Source organism: Poecile atricapillus, chromosome 22 (genome assembly GCF_030490865.1).
Source record: "Poecile atricapillus isolate bPoeAtr1 chromosome 22, bPoeAtr1.hap1, whole genome shotgun sequence".
In the NCBI taxonomy this organism is placed as follows: domain Eukaryota; kingdom Metazoa; phylum Chordata; class Aves; order Passeriformes; family Paridae; genus Poecile; species Poecile atricapillus.
Genome location: NC_081270.1, coordinates 3962489 through 3979044, shown reverse-complemented (window position 1 = coordinate 3979044; position 16556 = coordinate 3962489). Strand labels below are relative to the sequence as shown.

Sequence of the window (16556 nt, the reverse complement as noted above, 5' to 3'; positions counted from 1 at the left end):
GAAAATGCATTCACCCCCCAAAAAACATCGGTGGGGCTGGAACCAGCTTTTGGAACCCAAATAATCCGCAATGAAATCAAGTCTCGAATCCTCAAAACCTCTGATCGTGAGGCTTCTTTATAAGTGATGGCGATTGTGGCCCCCAAACTGGGAGGGAGGGGGTCCCATCCGGGCCGTGCTGTCACTGGGACAGAAGCCAGGCTGCCACAACCCAAAAATCCCGGGGGTACAGACCGTGGGGACAAAGGGAGGCAGTTGTGCAGCCCCCTGGCTGTTCAGCCCGCGGGACCAGAGGGTTCTGGGGACATTGTGTTTTGGGAACACAGACACCCCTGTCACCCTCCTCGTTCCCCCGTGCTCTTCTGCTCTTTGGCAGCCGGCTGCACGGGGAGGGGGCTGTTTCCCAAAGGAATATGTCCTCTGAGAGGGGTTATCTGGGATCTGCCCCTCCCCTGGTGTGCCTGTATTTATTTATTTATTGATCGACTGATTGATTCCAGTCAGTTCACATCCTTTTTGCTGGAGTATCTCTATTGCATTTTTAGTTCCTCTGTCCTGTTCGGGGAATCTAGCGGGATATCGCACCTGTGCTCCCATTACTGTCGGTAATTAGCCGGCAGTAGTGATTAGCCCGAAGGGCTGATTAATTAGCCAGAAGGGTTGATTAATTGCCCTGGGCTGTTCTGGGCGCGGGACGCTGCCCGCGGAAAGACGCCAGATAAGGGAGGCTTCCCTGAGATTAGGAAGAGGAGGGGGAAGGCGCTCCTCAGCTCATTAACCGCGTCATTACCCAGCTCATTAGCGGTACATTTGCATACCAATGCGGCTCACGCGGCGCCTTCCCGCGCTCTTCCCGCCGCCGGGCGCCCCCTGCCGGGCCTGCGCGGGGACCACAACTCCCGGCGTGCCCCGGGGCGGCCCCCCCCGCGCGGCCCCGCCCCTTCCGCCGGGCCCCGCAGGAGCGGAGCGGAGCCGAGCGGAGGGCGGCGGGTTCGAATCCCAGCGCCGCCGCGCCCGCCATGAACTTCTCGGAGCTGTTCAAGCTCTCGGGGCTCCTGGGCCGCTTCTCCCCCGACGGAAAATGCCTGGTGAGTGCCGGCCGCGGTCAGCGGGGCCGCGCGGCCCGGGACAGGGCGGTTGGCGGGGCCCGCCGGGTCGGGCCGGGCTGAGGGCGGACACGGAGCGGGCAGGGATGGAGCCCCGGAGCCTGCGGGCCTGAGCTCAGAGGCTGCTGCCGAGAGGCTTTGAGGCAGTAAGTGTCAATACCAGAGCCCTGAGTTAGGTTAAGTTAATCAGTAAATTAATTAGTACTTTAAATTAATTAGTACCTGAAGGGAGCCTACAGGAAAGATAGAGGGGGACTTTATACAACGGTTTGGAGAGGCGGGACAAGGGAGAAGAGCTTCAAACTGCCAAAGAGCAGGGTTAGATGGGATATTGGGAAGGAATTCTTCTTTGTGAGGGTCCTCAGGCCCTGGCACAGGGTGCCCAGAGAAGCCCCTGGGTTCCTGGAAGTGCCTTCTGGCCAGGTTGGACCGGGCTTGGAGCAGCCTAGGACAGTGGAAGGTGTCCCTACCCATGGCAAGGGGTGGCACTGGATGAACTTCAAGGTCCATCCCAACCCCAAACCATTCTGGGAGTCAATGAAATAAAATAAATTATAAGACAGAAATTTTTTAAAGACTGGCATTACTTACCCAGCAGTGATGGAATCAACAAGGATTATATTTATTACTGTAAAACTCCCTTTCCCACTGGGTTAGTTCTTACTGTACTTTGCAGTGGAGCTCAATGCATACAGAATCCTACACTGGTTTGGAGTGCAATTACTTTGAAGCTCATTTAGTTCAAAGCCTCTGCCACTGGCAGGAACACCTTCCACTATCCCCAGTTGCTCCAAGCCCCATCCAGTCTGACCTTGGACACTTCCAGGGATCCAGGAGCAGCCACAGCTTTTCTGGGCAACCTGTGCCAGTGGCTCACCACCCACAGGGAGGATTTTTTTGTTTTTAAACATGACATTGACCCTCTCTGAACTAAACCTGGGATCATAGTGAGCCTGGCAGGGACAGCCCTGGTGCTCCATCCAGGATCCTTCCCCAGCTGAGCCCTGTCTCCGTTCCCCCCAGGCCTCCTGTGTGCAGCACCGTTTGGTGGTTCGGGATGCGAGCTCCCTGCAGATCCGCCAGCTCTACACCTGCCTGGATCAGATCCAGTACATCGAATGGTCCTCAGACTCCCTGTTCGTCCTGTGTGCCATGTACAAGCGGGGCATTGTCCAGGTGAGGATGAAGGCAGGACAGGGCGTGTTTCCTGCTGGGATTTGGCTGTAATGTGAGAGGTTAATAGCCAGGACTAGTCTGAAGCTTTGCAGAAGCACCTGATGTTATTGATGACACAGTTTGAGGATAGCCCAGCATGCCAGGATTTTGGAAGCAAAATATCTTAGTCTGAAAAAGAATATTCAGGATAAAAATTTCTAGCAAAACAGATCAGAATTGGAGATTATCGTACCAGTTTCTTACTGCAGTAGGAAAGAAATAACATGCAAGCTTGTTAAATGGACTAAACCTATTTAAATGTTGGATATTCAGAATATTTTTCACTGAAAAAAAAAAACAAACCCGTCATCATTTGCCATTTCCATGATCACCCAGAGGTGTGGGACTCACTTTTGCAGCGGGATCCAGCGCCAGTCCTTCATGGCTGTGGGTGCTTGGGTGTTCCTGAGCTCCCTGAGGTGGGATGCAGGAGCCTGTTGTCAGCTGCAGGGAATCCTCCTGAGCAGAGGTTTGCATGAGCTGATGCTTCCTGCTGTGTCTGGTTGCTCCCTGCCCCAGGTCTGGTCCCTGGAGCAGCCGGACTGGCACTGTAAGATCGACGAGGGCTCCGCGGGATTGGTGGCTTCATGCTGGAGTCCGGACGGGCGTCACATCCTCAACACCACCGAGTTCCATGTGAGTGTGGAGGCAGGGTTGCTCCCCTTGGTGTCAGATGTTGCTGTCTGCCCTTTGCCTCCTAAAATAACCCAAAGCCCTTAAAGCTGCAGTGGTGGTGGAGAGCGCAGATGCAGCTCTGTACTCCTGTGTGTAGCTCAGGTTAATTCCAGGTTTGGTGTTTGTTATTCCACTAACATTTTGTCCTCTTGCTTCTGGTGATAAGATAGAAAATGAGCACTTAAATTTGAAGGTAAAATTGTGTGTTTTAGAACATTTCCTGATGTTTTTGATGTTGATGGCATTCATCTAAGCAGTCTTAGAAATCCAATATGTTGTTTGCACGGTGTGAAAAGCTCAGGATTTCTAGTGAACAAAACCCAAACCGTAAATGTTTCGGAGTGATTTTAAATTTAAACTTACAGGCTTATGTTTATTGACCTATCAGATGCGATTTAGATCCAGATCCTGAAAATATTTTCCCAGTTGTTTGATCTGACACACAGGACCCAGATTGCTGGTGGAACCACTTCTAAAATTAAAATTATGACACCTTTAATACTTATTAAGACCAATATTGGGGAATGCTACTAATGTAGAATCCAAACTGGTTTATGGATGATCAGTTTGTAGGAAGGCTTGTGGATTGTGACTCTTCCACCTTTTGGATTAGGGCTGATAATTCCTCTTATTTAGTACAACAATGAAGGGTCAGAAAATAGCCAAGAACAGCATATGAGACACTTTGCGTTTACTCTTTCCAAACCTGTGGAAGGGTTTTAGGTGACAGGATCTTGTGCCATAACTGGATAGCACAGAATTCACGTGCTTGCAGTGTAAGATTTCCCCCCTTTTTTGTGCAAATCCCAGTGTTAGTGGGATATGTCTGTGGACTCAGCCGTGTGTGTACAGACCCACTCCTCCATCCCTCTAGATAGGAGTGGTAAGTCTAGGCCTTGGTTTTCCCAGGTGTGAATTGCCCTGATAGCAGCAATAAAAATTAAAAACAAGCCCAGAATTCCAGCCTGGAGGCAGTGCAGCCATCTCTGCTGGTGGCAGGTGACAGGCAGCAGCGGAGGAGGCAGAACTGCAGGCTGGGGCTGTGTCAGGCTCCCAGAGAGGATCTCGTGGCACGTGCGTGTGGGGGTGGACCAGCGAGGATTTATTGCCTCCCAACAGAACTCGATTTGACCTTAGAGGATTTCATTAAGCCTTTGCCAAGTTGGCATCTGTGTTGGGATAAGTTTCCTTTCCAGCTGTAAACAGGTTGCTAAATTAGCTGTTGTCAGACAGCTGCCGAGGCTGTGCCGTGGTTGGAGCTGTGTTTACTCCCTCCCTGCTAAATCCACAGTCTGGGGGGATGGCTATGGGCAATGCTCAGGATATTTAATATCAGTGTGTTCTCAAATCCAGCAATTTCCTGGAGGGTTTGGGGGTTCCCTGTCAGCCAGCTCAGCTGGGCTTTGGTCATTTCCAAACAGCACCAAGTAACCACTCGTTATTCCTCAGGTCAATGTGTGAACTCCACTGAGAGCTCACAAGGAACTTTCTTATTCACTGAGTTTTTTAAATGTTATGGTTGTGCTAATTTCTTTCTAGCAATCTATACTTACCAGTGCCTCAGAAAAATCATTACAGAATCCCAGAATAGTTGGAGCTGGGAGGGGACTCTGGAGATAATCCAGTCCAACCCCCCGCCAAGGCAAGGTCACCTGGAGCAGGTGACACAGGAATGCATCCAGGTGGGTTTGGAATGTCTCCAGAGAGGGAGATTCCATGCCTTCCCTGGGAAGATGTTCCAGTGCTCTGCCTTCATCCATGGAAAGAAATTCTTCCTCATGTTGAGGTGGAGCTTGTTGTGTTTTACTTTATGGACATTACTCATTGTCCTGTCACTGGCACCTGAAAAAGGAGTCTGGCACCATCCTCTGACACTTGGAATTCATCAGCTAATTTGTAGGATTTCTTTGTGGTTAGTGTTCCTTCTGTACTGAAATCCTCCCTGGGAGGCAGTTTCACATTATCATTGTGTCCTATGGAAGGTGTTGGAACCCCATGTGACTCCTTCCAATGCCATCATGCCACCAGAATTTACAGGCACAGGTAAAGCTTAACCAGCAGCTGCAGGTGAAGAACTGAAGGAGAGAAAATGGATCCTCTTCACATTTCTGAAAGTGCTGAAAGCCAGGTTGGACAGGGCATAGAACAACCTGGTCTAGTGGAAGGTGTCCCTGCCCATGGCAGGGGATGGGATAAAATGAGCTTTAAGGTCCCTTTCAACCCAAGCCATCCTGGGATTCTGTGATTCTCTGCTTCCTCATGACCTGGGATAAATAGCGTGAAGACATTCTGGAGTGTTTCTCTTAAGAGCTGTGCTTATAAACTACATGCTTTATCTCATTCCATGTCAGGCCCTTAAGCATCAAGGAGCTTCTTTGGAACTCCAGCAGCAGGGAAAAGTGTGTGTTTCTGTGTGTATCCCAGCTAATCCTTAGTAACTGTGTGTGGCTGCATTGGCTGAAAAATGCTTCCTGGCGAGGAATGTACTCCGAATAATCTTCTGAAATCCGGTGCTGACAGACACTGCTATGTAAGGGGGCTGAGTGACCCAGTCAAGTCTGGGACAAGAGTTGACAGTCATTTGAGCTGTAGGTTGTTTAAAAGTGTGTTTTTGTCTGTTGAAAATCACCAGTTCTACACCTGCCTGGAGCTGTCAACATTGGGCCGTGGTTCTGGGCCTGGCGCTGGAGACTGTTTATCACGTTACCATCTAAATACGTTTTATTTCTCAGCTGTTTTTAGGCTATTCTAAAAATGTTTCTGCTTTTGGTTTGTTTTTCCACTGCAAAACAACAGCTGAAATCTTCTCAGACACCATTATTGTGAGGATTTGAGTGTGACAACTCCACTCAGTTGAGTCATCTATGCTGAAGAGAAAGTATCCCCCAGAAGGAGCAGTGGAGAAGGGCTTGCTGCAGGCTTAACTGACCATGGGCTGTTCTCCTTCTATAAAGCAATTGTCCCTTCTCCATGAATTCCCTAAAGGCAATGAGCAGCAATGGAAATTTCCTGTCATTTTTGAAGCGTTTAGTTTATTTTCTCACCCTCTGTGTTTGGTGTTTCTGTTGCTCCTGATCCTGTCTGCAAGCTGTGACATAATCCTTCTAATCTTCTTCATCTCATTTATGCTGGCAATTTAAATGAGATTGTGGAATGTTCCAGGTGGGAATATGAAGGTTTTCCCTTTCTGTCACAATTCAGTTGTAAACACAATATTAAGGGAAGGCAGTGTAAAATCCATACATTAAGCACATAATGTGAGTTTTTCTGTAGGAATGTCTGAGTGGGCACAAATGGAACAAGGGAAAAGGATCCTACTTTCAGGAATCAAAATGATTTGGTTTTGAATGTTCCTACCACTAGGCCAAACCATCAAGTTGTATGAATTGGGTGAGAGGTGACAATGGAATTATAGAATGCACCTGTGTGCTTCCCTCTGAGCCTGCAGCCCTTGCAGGGGAGAGAGTGGAGTTGAACGGACAGAGAATGACAGGATGAGAGGACACAGCCTCAAGCTCTCCCAGGGGAGGGTCAGGTTGGACATGAGGAAGAATTTATTCATGGAAAAGCTGGTCAGGCATTGGAAGGTACTGCCCAGGGAGGTGGTGGAGTCCCTATCCCTGGAGGTGACACTCGGTGCTCTAGGCTGAATAACAGGGTGGGGATGAGGCACAGGATGGATTGGACTCAATGATCTTGGTGGTCTTTTCCAACCTCAGTGAATCTGTGAACAGAGGATTTTAAACAAGATAATTTTTATGTGTGAAGGTCTCTTCCAACCCAAACCATGCTGTGATTCTATGATCTTATTAGATGTTAAAAGTGTGTTGTGTCTGATAGATGGAGTGAAGATGAAGGCTTTGCTTGTCAGACACGTAGAGGCATCTGATTTAGTTGTAGTCTGGGTTTTTGCAGGTGTATTTTTGTGTGTGTGACTGTGCCATGTGCTGGCTGTGCTCTGTGGGCTCTCCCCAGTGCTGCAGAGGCACTGGGGCAGTTTGGTGTCCATGTTTTGGGGCACACGGGGCAGGGCAGTGCCCCCTCAGCAGCATCAGGGTGTGATGGCAACAAAACATCCAATGCCAGGAGCACATGCTCAACAGTGAAGAACAGGAAAACCGTTATTGTCATCCTTGAGGAGTCACAAAGCTTGACCCTTTTGGAGAAGCTGCTGTTTTTACAGCAAAAGGAGGTTTAGATTGGATATTAGGGAAAATTTCTTCATGGAAAGGGTTGTCAAGCATTGGGACAGGCCCCTCAAGGGAGGGTTAGAGTCCCATCTCTTGAGGGATTTAAAAGACATTTAAATATAGCACTTTGGGATGTGGTCTAATGGTGGTCTTGGCAGTGCTGGGAAAATGGTTGGGCTCAGTGGTCTGAGGGATTTTCCATCCTATATGATTCTGTGCCTCCATGATGGAGAGGGATGTAAAAATATTTCAAAACAAAAATGGCCTTGCCTTTTCTTTAGCTGAGCCTCAGGCAGGGCAGAGGCGACAGTGGGAACTCAGCATGGGTTGTGCTGTGTCCCATCTCCAGAGATTTGTGTGCTCTTGAGATCAATGTGAGCAGCAAGGTGTTGCCTCCTGAGGCTTGGAGCAGCCAGTGTGGTCCAGGATGGAAGTGTTTGATGCCCAGCAGGCCAGGGGAGCTGTTCATGAGGCCATGTAGCAGCACTCAGATGCCTTTGTCAGGAAAAATGATGGTCCAGCCCTCAGCATTCGAAGCCTGCAGCTGCTAAGCTTGTATTAAGTGGCTGGAGAATGTATGCTGTGTGTTTTGCTCAGGGGAGGCAGGGCAGCCAGTGCATTTAGGGCTGCAATTAATAGTCCCCAGCAGTATTTCAATGCTGCAGTTGCTGCAGAAGAATGTGTGGAGGCATTGTGTTGGTATTTTTAAAGTAAATCTTGCCTGAGGAGCAGACTGACAACGCTGGGTTTGGGTGGCCGGAAGTGAGTGGCCCCAGGGATAAAAGTTGATGAATGGTCATCTTGTGGATTCCCCCAGGAGCTGCTGAACTTAGAGGAGGAGGTTCTGTCCCTCTGCCCTGGCCAGGTGAAACCCCACCTGCAGAGCTGTAAGGTCCCTGCAGAGCTGCCTCCAGCCCTGGGGCCCCAGCATAGGAAGGACCTGGAGCTCCTGGTCATGAGAGGGATGGAGCAGTTCTGCTGGGGGGAAAGCCTGGAAGAGTTGGGATTTTCCAGTCTGGAGAGGAGGAGCTTTGGGGTGACCTCATTGTGGCCTTGCAGTGCCTGAAGGAAACTTACAGGAAAGATGGAAAGAGACTGTTTCCAAGGGCCTGGAGTGACAGGACAAGGAGGAATGACACTGACAGAGGGCAGGGTTAGGTGAGATACTGGGAAGAAATCCTTCCCTGTGAGGGTGGACAGGGCTTGGAGCAACTTGGTCTACTGGAAAGTGTCTGCGTCCTTGGCAGGGGGTGGGGCAAGATGAGCTTTAAGGTCGCTTCCAGCCCAAATTATTCTATGATTCCATGGAAAAAGATTTCTGTGCTATTTCTTCAAATCTCAGAAGTTTGTCTGATGTGTAAGGCAGAAGGGACTGTTTGGGATTCCATGGATCTCTGATGGGGAGGCAGTGTTTACTGGAATTCTGAAGCTTGGTTTGAACCCTGTAAATCCCTGTATATGAATTGTGTTTCCCACCAAAACTGATCGTGTCAGCAAGGGAAAAACCTCCAACTTCTGTTGCAACACAGAGCCTGCAGTATTACCAGTGAAGCAGATCCACAGGCTGCTCCCTCAGGATCCTTTGTCACCATTGAACAGTGCCAGGTACTTCAGGGAAGGATAAGGTGTGTAAAGGACAAACCTGTAAAAAGGTGTCTGAGAACTTTCCTCCCGAGACTGCTGCAATGCTGCTGGGCTGTGTGGGATGTGGGAGGAGGGGGAAATGGGGACAATGCTGGTGTTTTACCTAACAGATCAGAATTAATTTTGGTATTCAGTAGTTGAGGGAAAGGCACCTTTGTGATAGAGGTGCTTCATTGCTAAAAGTCATACCTGTAGCTCTTCCTTGGTGCAGTAAAATGCAGGAAAACACAAGTTAAAAACCTGAGCCTGGAAACATTCCTTGCTCCAGCTCCAAATGCAAAGGTTCACATGCTATCCTGGTGAATGCCCATGTGGCTGGGGCTGTCGTTGCTAAGGGAGAGGGAGTATTTGTTTTTAATTGGGTAATGTGCAGATGGCAAGGCAGAGCCTGGAGTGCAGCTGTGACCTTGGGGAGCTGTGGGGTGGCTAGGTTTGCAGCTGCCTGCCCTTTCTGCAGCTCTTGGTGCTTGTGGAGGCACAGTTCTCCAGAAATCCCCCAAACACCAGTGTAAAGCCTTGCTTTGCATAGCAGGTTTTGGGTGTCTGAATTTTTCAGTAATTCTGTATGGGTGCCTCATTGTGCCTGAGGAGAGAAGAGCAAAACAAATCAGCCATCAAAGCTGAGGGTTTCTAAATGTTGTAAAATACAGCTCAGTGTTCACACTTGGTAACCTTTTCCCAAGGGATACAATGTTCTGAAGGGACTGTAACTTGTCATCTATTCATAAAAGCAGGAAACTCCCCACCTCTCCTCCAGATTCTGTGATGAATCTGTTTTCCCAACTGCAAAGTGACTCTGGGCAATAGATTGGGAAATATTTGTCCTAATGTCAGGAACTTCAGTGTTTGTGAAGAGTTTTTCTCCATATCAGTGATGTGAATTTTGTATCCTCATCTAGAGTACTCATGTAAGCTTGGGGTAAATTCCCTGCTAACTGCCAGAAATTGGGAAAGAATTCCTCTTAGCTGCTTCCCAGGACATTGTGTTGCACAAAATAGCTGCAGAGTTAATTAATCACAGAAGGTTTATTGATCCACTTTGTGTTGCTGAATTAGGTTGATATTTTCCTATTAATTACTATTTTTTCAATCTACAAAAATAACCAAAACCGTTCCCTGTCTCTGTTCTAGCTCCGAATCACGGTGTGGTCCTTGTGCACCAAGTCTGTGTCTTACATCAAGTACCCCAAAGCATGCCAGCAAGGTAAGTGTCACACACCTACCTGGGAATGGTCCTTTAATGTGACAGAAAGGGAAAATTAATGTGATGACCAACCCCATGTTTGGGAACAGGGTCTGGTCCTGTCCCTTCTGAACAGCACCTGCAGCCAGGCTGTGTGAGTGATGGATTCCAGCTGATCCACGTGCCTGCTCTTCACATGTGCATCTGTGTTGTGTTTGCTTCTGAGGGATCCTTTAAGGCATTAAATTATGCTGGATGTGCTTGTGATAAAAAACATTAATTCAAAGGGACTTTTGTCATCTTTTGCATATGGAAAGGCTGGAAAGGGATTGTGTCAGGGCTGTAAGACCACATGGCTGTGGTGTGCAGTTTCCTGCCCAAGGCTTGTATCCCAGAGATGACAAAGACAATTATGTATTCCATGTAAAATCCGAGAGGATGGGGAGCAATGCCTGGGAGTTGGTGGAGATCTGATGGTTGCATAACTGATCCATTTAGCCAGGCTAAATGAAGTGGTTGTTTAAAATCTGTTTGGTTTATATAACAACTGTCAGTGGTTAGATGTGTTTTGAAGCACGCTGGAGCTCTGCATCCTGAGAAATTGTACATTCTGAGCTTAAAAATCGCTGACACAGTAAATCAGTAGCACTGTGCTTTGCCTTGATTAATGTGACCTTCTGTGAAGAGATTCTGTCTCCTCTTTTATTTCTGCTTTGAATTGGGAGTAACTGTTCCTCGCTGAAGCCTCATCAGCTCTTCTGCCTTGTTGTGTGATTTCTATTTAAGCCAGGTTTAATTAATCTGTCCCGTGGCAGGGGTGGCTTTCACCAGGGACGGGCGCTACATGGCCGTGGCGGAGCGACGGGACTGCAAAGATTTCATCAGCATCTTCGTGTGCAGAAACTGGCAGCTCCTCAGGGTAAGCTCTGCCCCTCCTCCTACTCTGCTGTGGAAGTTACCTGCACGTACTGCACACTACTCCATTAGAAACAGTGGGAGTAGCAAGTGCTTGGTACTTGGGACGTGTGATTAAACTGTTCACACATGAGATCAGTCCATGGAGACTGCCATTGGCCACAGGCTGGATCTGAGCAATTAAACCTCACAAAAAAATTTGTCTGTATGTTGTGTCACCTCTAATTTGGGAATTCTGAGCCTCACCAGAAGCTGAGAGAAAATTTGGGAAATTCCACTTAATGTTTGTCATGTTCCTGAGCTCTTCCCTAATGAACCTTGTAGTGGAAGCTGAGGCTGCCCCATCCCTGGAAATGTCCATGGCCAGGTTGGATGGAGCTTGGAGCAACCTAGGATAGCGGAAGGTGTCCCTGCCCATAGGAGATGAGCTGTAAGGTCCCTTCCAGCTCAGACTATTCTGGGATTATGAGATCCTGTACTGGCTTTAAGACAAGGAATTCCTGAATTTTTGATTTATTCAGTGTGACTAATTTAATTTTCATATGAAATGTTGTTCATTTGAAGGTATAGAAACTTTTAGCTTTTCTGTAGAGGGGATCAAAGATCCGTTGAATGCAGCATGTGTTACAAGAGGAAATATTTTTGTTGCTACTCTGGCATACAAAAAGCTCATTTGTGTTTGTGGTAGCCCTTGAAAGGTTAAAACTGAACCTTCTGTCAGCTTAGGTGTAACAGGATTTGTTGACATATTTCAAATGGTTTTGTGGTTTCTCTTTTGTGGGCAGCATTTTGACACTGAAACCCAGGATCTGTTTGGGATTGAGTGGGCTCCCAATGGCTGTGTGCTGGCAGCATGGGACACGTGCCTGGAGGTAGGAGGAAAAGCAAATTCTTTTCTTAAAGAGTTCAAGTTGGTCTTTGGCCATCATGTATAAAGCAGTGACTAAAACAATTAGTACTTAAAATGTTTCTTTTAAACATAAAAGGGTGTGAGTCCAGCTTTTGTTAAATATTACACTTGTATTGGGGATGGGTGTCCTTGCAAGTGGATGTTACTGTTCTGTAAACCCTCAATGACAGCAAATTATTTCTAATTTATTTTGTAAAAAAATTGTAAACATTGTAGAAGATGGTACTGAAATAATGGAAGAATGTAAGAGTGTTCTACAGCTTTACTGACATTGCACTGCACAGTGATTTTACAGTTTACTCATCCAAAAAGAGAGCAATGAAGCCTCTTAACTCAGTGCTAAGAGACCATTTGTACCTTTGTATTGAACTTGCTGCATGTTAAACAGGCAATATTTGGCAGGGATGATTTGCCTGCCTGTGGTTTTTAGCACCATTGCTGGATTTTAGAGTGGCTCTGTCTGTGTTTCAGTACAAGGTCCTGCTGTACTCCCTCGATGGGCGGCTGCTCTCTTCCTACCGTGCCTATGAGTGGCCCCTGGGCATCAAATCAATTGCCTGGAGTCCCAGCAGCCAGTTCCTGGCCATTGGCAGCTTTGATGAAAAGGTAAGAAATGGTTTCTGCCTCTTTTATCTAAACCATTTGGAGAACTTTGCCCTAACCTTGCCATGCTTCCTGAGCCAGGTGCGTATCCTGAACCATGTGACGTGGAAGAAGATCACGGAGCTTGACCATCCAGCAACCATTGCCAGCAAGAAGACTGTAAGTGTGGGTCCTAAATTCATGGAGTCCTTAGCAGAGCTTGGATGCTGCTGTTTGTATCTCAAAGATGCTGATGAGTCCATTTCATTCTGGAGGCTTTGGTTTTTTTTTCCTGATGGGGCTTGGGAAATACAACCTGGGAATATAACAAAAATGTGGGAATCCTTTCAAATTTGATGGAATATGTCTGTGGTTGTCTCTCTTGAGCAGTAGTAGATTCTCAGATGCTCCTGTCACGTGCCAGTGTATTTTGGTGTAGGTGGTGGCTGCATTACACATTTGGGTGTGCAGCCGATAGCAAAATGGAAAGCTGAACAGGAGAGATTTGTCTCAGCTTTATACAATTCTTAACTTTAAACAGTGCTGGAACTGGATTGTGTTCAGATTTTTCATCCTGTGTGGACAGGCTCATCCAGCTCACTTAAAGGGCATTTCCTGGAACATCTGTCAGCATTGATTTTTATCCTTTATACCTGTACCTGCAAGGCCTGACAGATTCTGGGCTGTTGGCAGCAGGTGCAGAGCTGCTGTTCCCAAAATCCCGAGCTGATCTCATCCCTGGAGGTAACAAGAACAGTGTGTAGTGCTCTTTGCCATTGCAGAGGGACTGAACAGACCTGGAAGAGTTTGTGTGTGGATTGTAAGCCTGCAATATTCACATGACTCTGCCTCTTAACTAGAAGCAAGGCACGAGCCATTAAAGCACCTCAGCAAAGCTTCTCATGGCTGAAGAATGCCTTAACTTCCAGTTAGGTGTAAAATATGTCATGGAAAACAAATGGAAATAGCTCTGTTAATCTCCACTACACAGACAGGAATTGCAGTTGCTGTGTTTTATCCTGCTGCTTGTGTTTGGGAATATATTGCAGGCACACTAAAATATTTTTGCTATTTTCCTTCTGCGGCGGTAAACTTTGTGATAGAATCAGATTAAAGATTTTTGGTTGCAAAAATGAGATTCATGTTCCCACTGTAATTGGGGATGATTTAATTTGCTGTCAGAAATAATGGATGAGGTGCACTCCCTCAGACTTATTCTTTGGAGTGTTTCCCTTATCATGGTTCCAAATGGCCCATGATTTACTGGGAATACTGGATTCCAGATCTGCCTACTGAAGCCCTTTCCTCTGCTGATGAACCAGGGGATGCTGAGATCTACTAAATGTGCAAATGAGCCAGTGGGATGTGGGTATTTGGTAACAGTCCATGTTCAAACTCTCCGAGGTCCTTCTGTAGAGCTCTCACTTGTTTCTTTGTAGATTGTGTATAAAGAAGTGGAGAAATCCCCAACTGTTGACACAGAGAGACTTTCTTTCCCTCCAACAAGAGCATTGGCTAGTTCTCTCTTCAGCACAAAGAGTAAATGTAAGCCAAAGTTTACTCAAACCAGACACTTGAGTTTGCCTTGGGAAGTTTTTAAATAAACATTGTAGGTGAACTCTGCCCCTTGGATGGTAGAACAGATCCTCTGGATGTTCTTGAGGGCAGTAAAAATCAGTCTCAGTCTTTGTGGCACTATAAATCACCTTTGGTTAACAGTGTTTGAAATATTAGTTAAAAGGTAGTAAAAAAATTAATCTCTAATTTTCCTGATTTAATCTCAGGAATCTCAGGCTGAATTTTCAGCCTTTCCTTTTCTGTAGGAGGGCAAGAATAGTAGTAGGGTGGCTGTGAGGATGTGATATCTTAAAGCAATTGAAATTTTGAATGGAACATCTTGGAGAAGAATAAAATACGGTCCTATCACTTCAGAGATGAGGGGTTTTAACAGTTGGATGTGAATGCATTGTCCACCCAGGCTCACTTAGTGAAATACTTTTATTTCCCATTCCAGATGACATTTCCCAGGTGCCAGTTTCTTTACAGTACATCAAACCAGTTGCTGACAGGGCAAATCCCAAAGTGGGAGTTGGGATGTTGGCCTTCAGTGCAGATAACTGTTTCCTGGCAACCAAAAATGGTAGGTTCCAACTGCCCTGCCTTAGAGGGGAAACCATGTGGGGCATGTGGGGGGGATTCCTTAGCAGAAATGATCCTTTGCACTATAAAAAGAGTCATGGCCCTGTAAAATCAGCTCTGTTGTGAGATGTGTAACTACAGAACAATCCCTGCCTGTCTTCTAGTGTGTGTTAACTGTCGTGAACTGCCAGAACTGCTGATCAGGGCATGAACTCAGCCTTGGCTCTGTATTTAATGAAAATAGTGGGGTTTTAGGTTTCTTCAAGTTTGTGTGAGCTCACTGTATTGAAAATGAAACAAATCTTCCCACCTACAGCCTGAGTCTCTTAAGAGGCAGAATTCAGCTCAATCTATAGCAGGAGGAATTCTGACTTCCTGAATAGTGAAAGTCATGGAATTAATGTTCAGTTTTTCCCTTTGGTCCTGAGGGGCTGTTTGTGCCTGGGTGCCAAAGCTCTGGGTCAGGTGCAAAACCCATCAGACAGACTAATGTGATGAAAGCTAGAGACAGACTGGGAGATGAACTAGATCACTTTTATCTTTCTTTGCAATATTTCCAAGGCTGAGTATTTCCTGAAGGCTCTGCTTGGCAAAATTCAAGTGGTGCTAACCCTGGGCTGTTCTTAAAGGTTTGCATTGTATGAATTTGTTTGTTCCTGTGCATTTAGAAAAACCAAGCATGATCCTTTTATCCTCCAGCTATCACACACTTGCTGCTTCCTCTGCAGATAACATTCCCAACGCTGTGTGGATCTGGGACATCCGGAAGCTGAAGCTGTCTGTGGTGTTGGAGCAGCTGTGCACGATCCAGAGTTTCCAGTGGGACCCCTGCCAGCCCCGTCTGGCTGTGTGCACAGGCAGCAGCAGAGTGTACCTGTGGTCCCCAGCTGGCTGTGTTGTCGTGCAGGTGCCTGGGGAAGGTGAGCAGCAGCTGCCACAACCTCTCAGCAACTGCTCAGTGACAAAATATTATTCCATTTATAAACTGATCTGAGTGTTATCCTGGAAATAGCTCAGGTGTGTTCTTGGAGCTGCTTAAAAATGGGTGTTTTCACCCTTGGGAAAAGAGGAGTTCATAGTGAGACAGAGGAAATGTCTCAAGGACAGCACTGGGCCAGGAGGGATTTGCCTTTTCCTCCAGCAGGAGCATGGGCTGCCACCTCCTTGCTGACACACTCTGATTTCTTCCTGCAGGTGACTTCCAGATCACATCTCTCTCCTGGAATTCCAATGGGGACTCCATGCTGCTCCTGAGTAAGGACAACTTCTGTGTGTGTTACTTGGAAACAGAAGAGGTAAAATAAAAGAACTAAAATGCATTAAAAACGCTCCCAAGTCTGGGGAAGAAAAAGGAAAGGAGTCAAAACCTATTGCCCAGTCTGAAGTGTTTGTATTTATAAGTTATTTATTTGAAGGAGCTCCAAGCTCAGTGTGTGAAATACTGTGACTGCATTTGAATGAAGTGATGTAGCAAGTGAAATGTAAGGAATGAGTGTCTATTGCAAGAAAACATGAATATTGGTGGAGTTGAACATCTCTTTTTCAACACTGAACCCTTATTTTCTAAGACTGTAGCTCTGTGTGTATATAATGTATAGCTATTATTTAATTTTTCTATTTCCAATAAATATTTTGATAGTTACAAACTATAAACCTGGATCTCTTCACTTGAAAGTTTGTTTCAGTGTGATCAGTGATGTGATGTAGCAATTCATCCCAGCACAAGGAAACTGTTACTTGCACACAGATAATTTTGGGTGACAGTAACTGTACCTGGGCCACCATGGATTTATTACATAGAATCTTTGCCAGAAGGATCACAATTGACACTTCAAGATGCTGAATTATAGGTAACCGAAATGTGAGTTTTTGTCCCAACTCTGGTGCCAAATAGGAGTGGATGGTTTGGCAGGGAAGGAGCAGTTGCATATCCTTCCTTGTTTTCCTGTGTCCTTCTGAGGAGGGAGCGTCTTGTTTAGGAATTTACTGGATATTTT

The 16556-nt window shown here is 46.6% G+C and overlaps 2 protein-coding genes across 3 annotated transcripts in view; one reads left to right on the top strand and one right to left on the bottom strand.

The window, feature by feature from the left end:
- Positions 1-2828, bottom strand: part of TP73 (tumor protein p73) — a 32937-nt gene extending 30109 nt beyond the window's left edge. For both annotated transcript variants that reach the window (XM_058854944.1, XM_058854948.1), the window contains exon 1: positions 2673-2828. In XM_058854944.1, the coding sequence (XP_058710927.1) occupies positions 2673-2704 (32 nt within the window). In that variant the 5' untranslated portion in view covers positions 2705-2828. The remainder of the gene's footprint in view (positions 1-2672) is intronic.
- Positions 942-16471, top strand: WRAP73 (WD repeat containing, antisense to TP73). The gene is made up of 12 exons (XM_058854950.1): positions 942-1088; positions 2130-2282; positions 2841-2957; positions 9962-10034; positions 10829-10932; positions 11714-11800; positions 12310-12444; positions 12523-12600; positions 13860-13965; positions 14435-14560; positions 15288-15479; positions 15754-16471. Exons 1-12 carry the CDS (start codon positions 1020-1022, stop codon positions 15861-15863), a joined length of 1350 nt encoding a protein of 449 aa, XP_058710933.1. The 5' UTR covers positions 942-1019; the 3' UTR covers positions 15864-16471.
- Positions 16472-16556: the final 85 nt, after the last annotated feature.

What these genes read in the sequence shown, in the direction of transcription:
- WRAP73 (XM_058854950.1), top strand. Translation starts at nt 1,020, where the DNA reads ATGAACTTCTCGGAGCTGTTCAAGCTCTCGGGGCTCCTGGGCCGCTTC. An exon ending in CCCCCGACGGAAAATGCCTG is followed by an intron (nt 1,089 to 2,129) that starts GTGAGTGCCGGC and finishes CGTTCCCCCCAG; the next exon opens with GCCTCCTGTGTGCAGCACCG. An exon ending in CCCCAAAGCATGCCAGCAAG is followed by an intron (nt 10,035 to 10,828) that starts GTAAGTGTCACA and finishes GTCCCGTGGCAG; the next exon opens with GGGTGGCTTTCACCAGGGAC.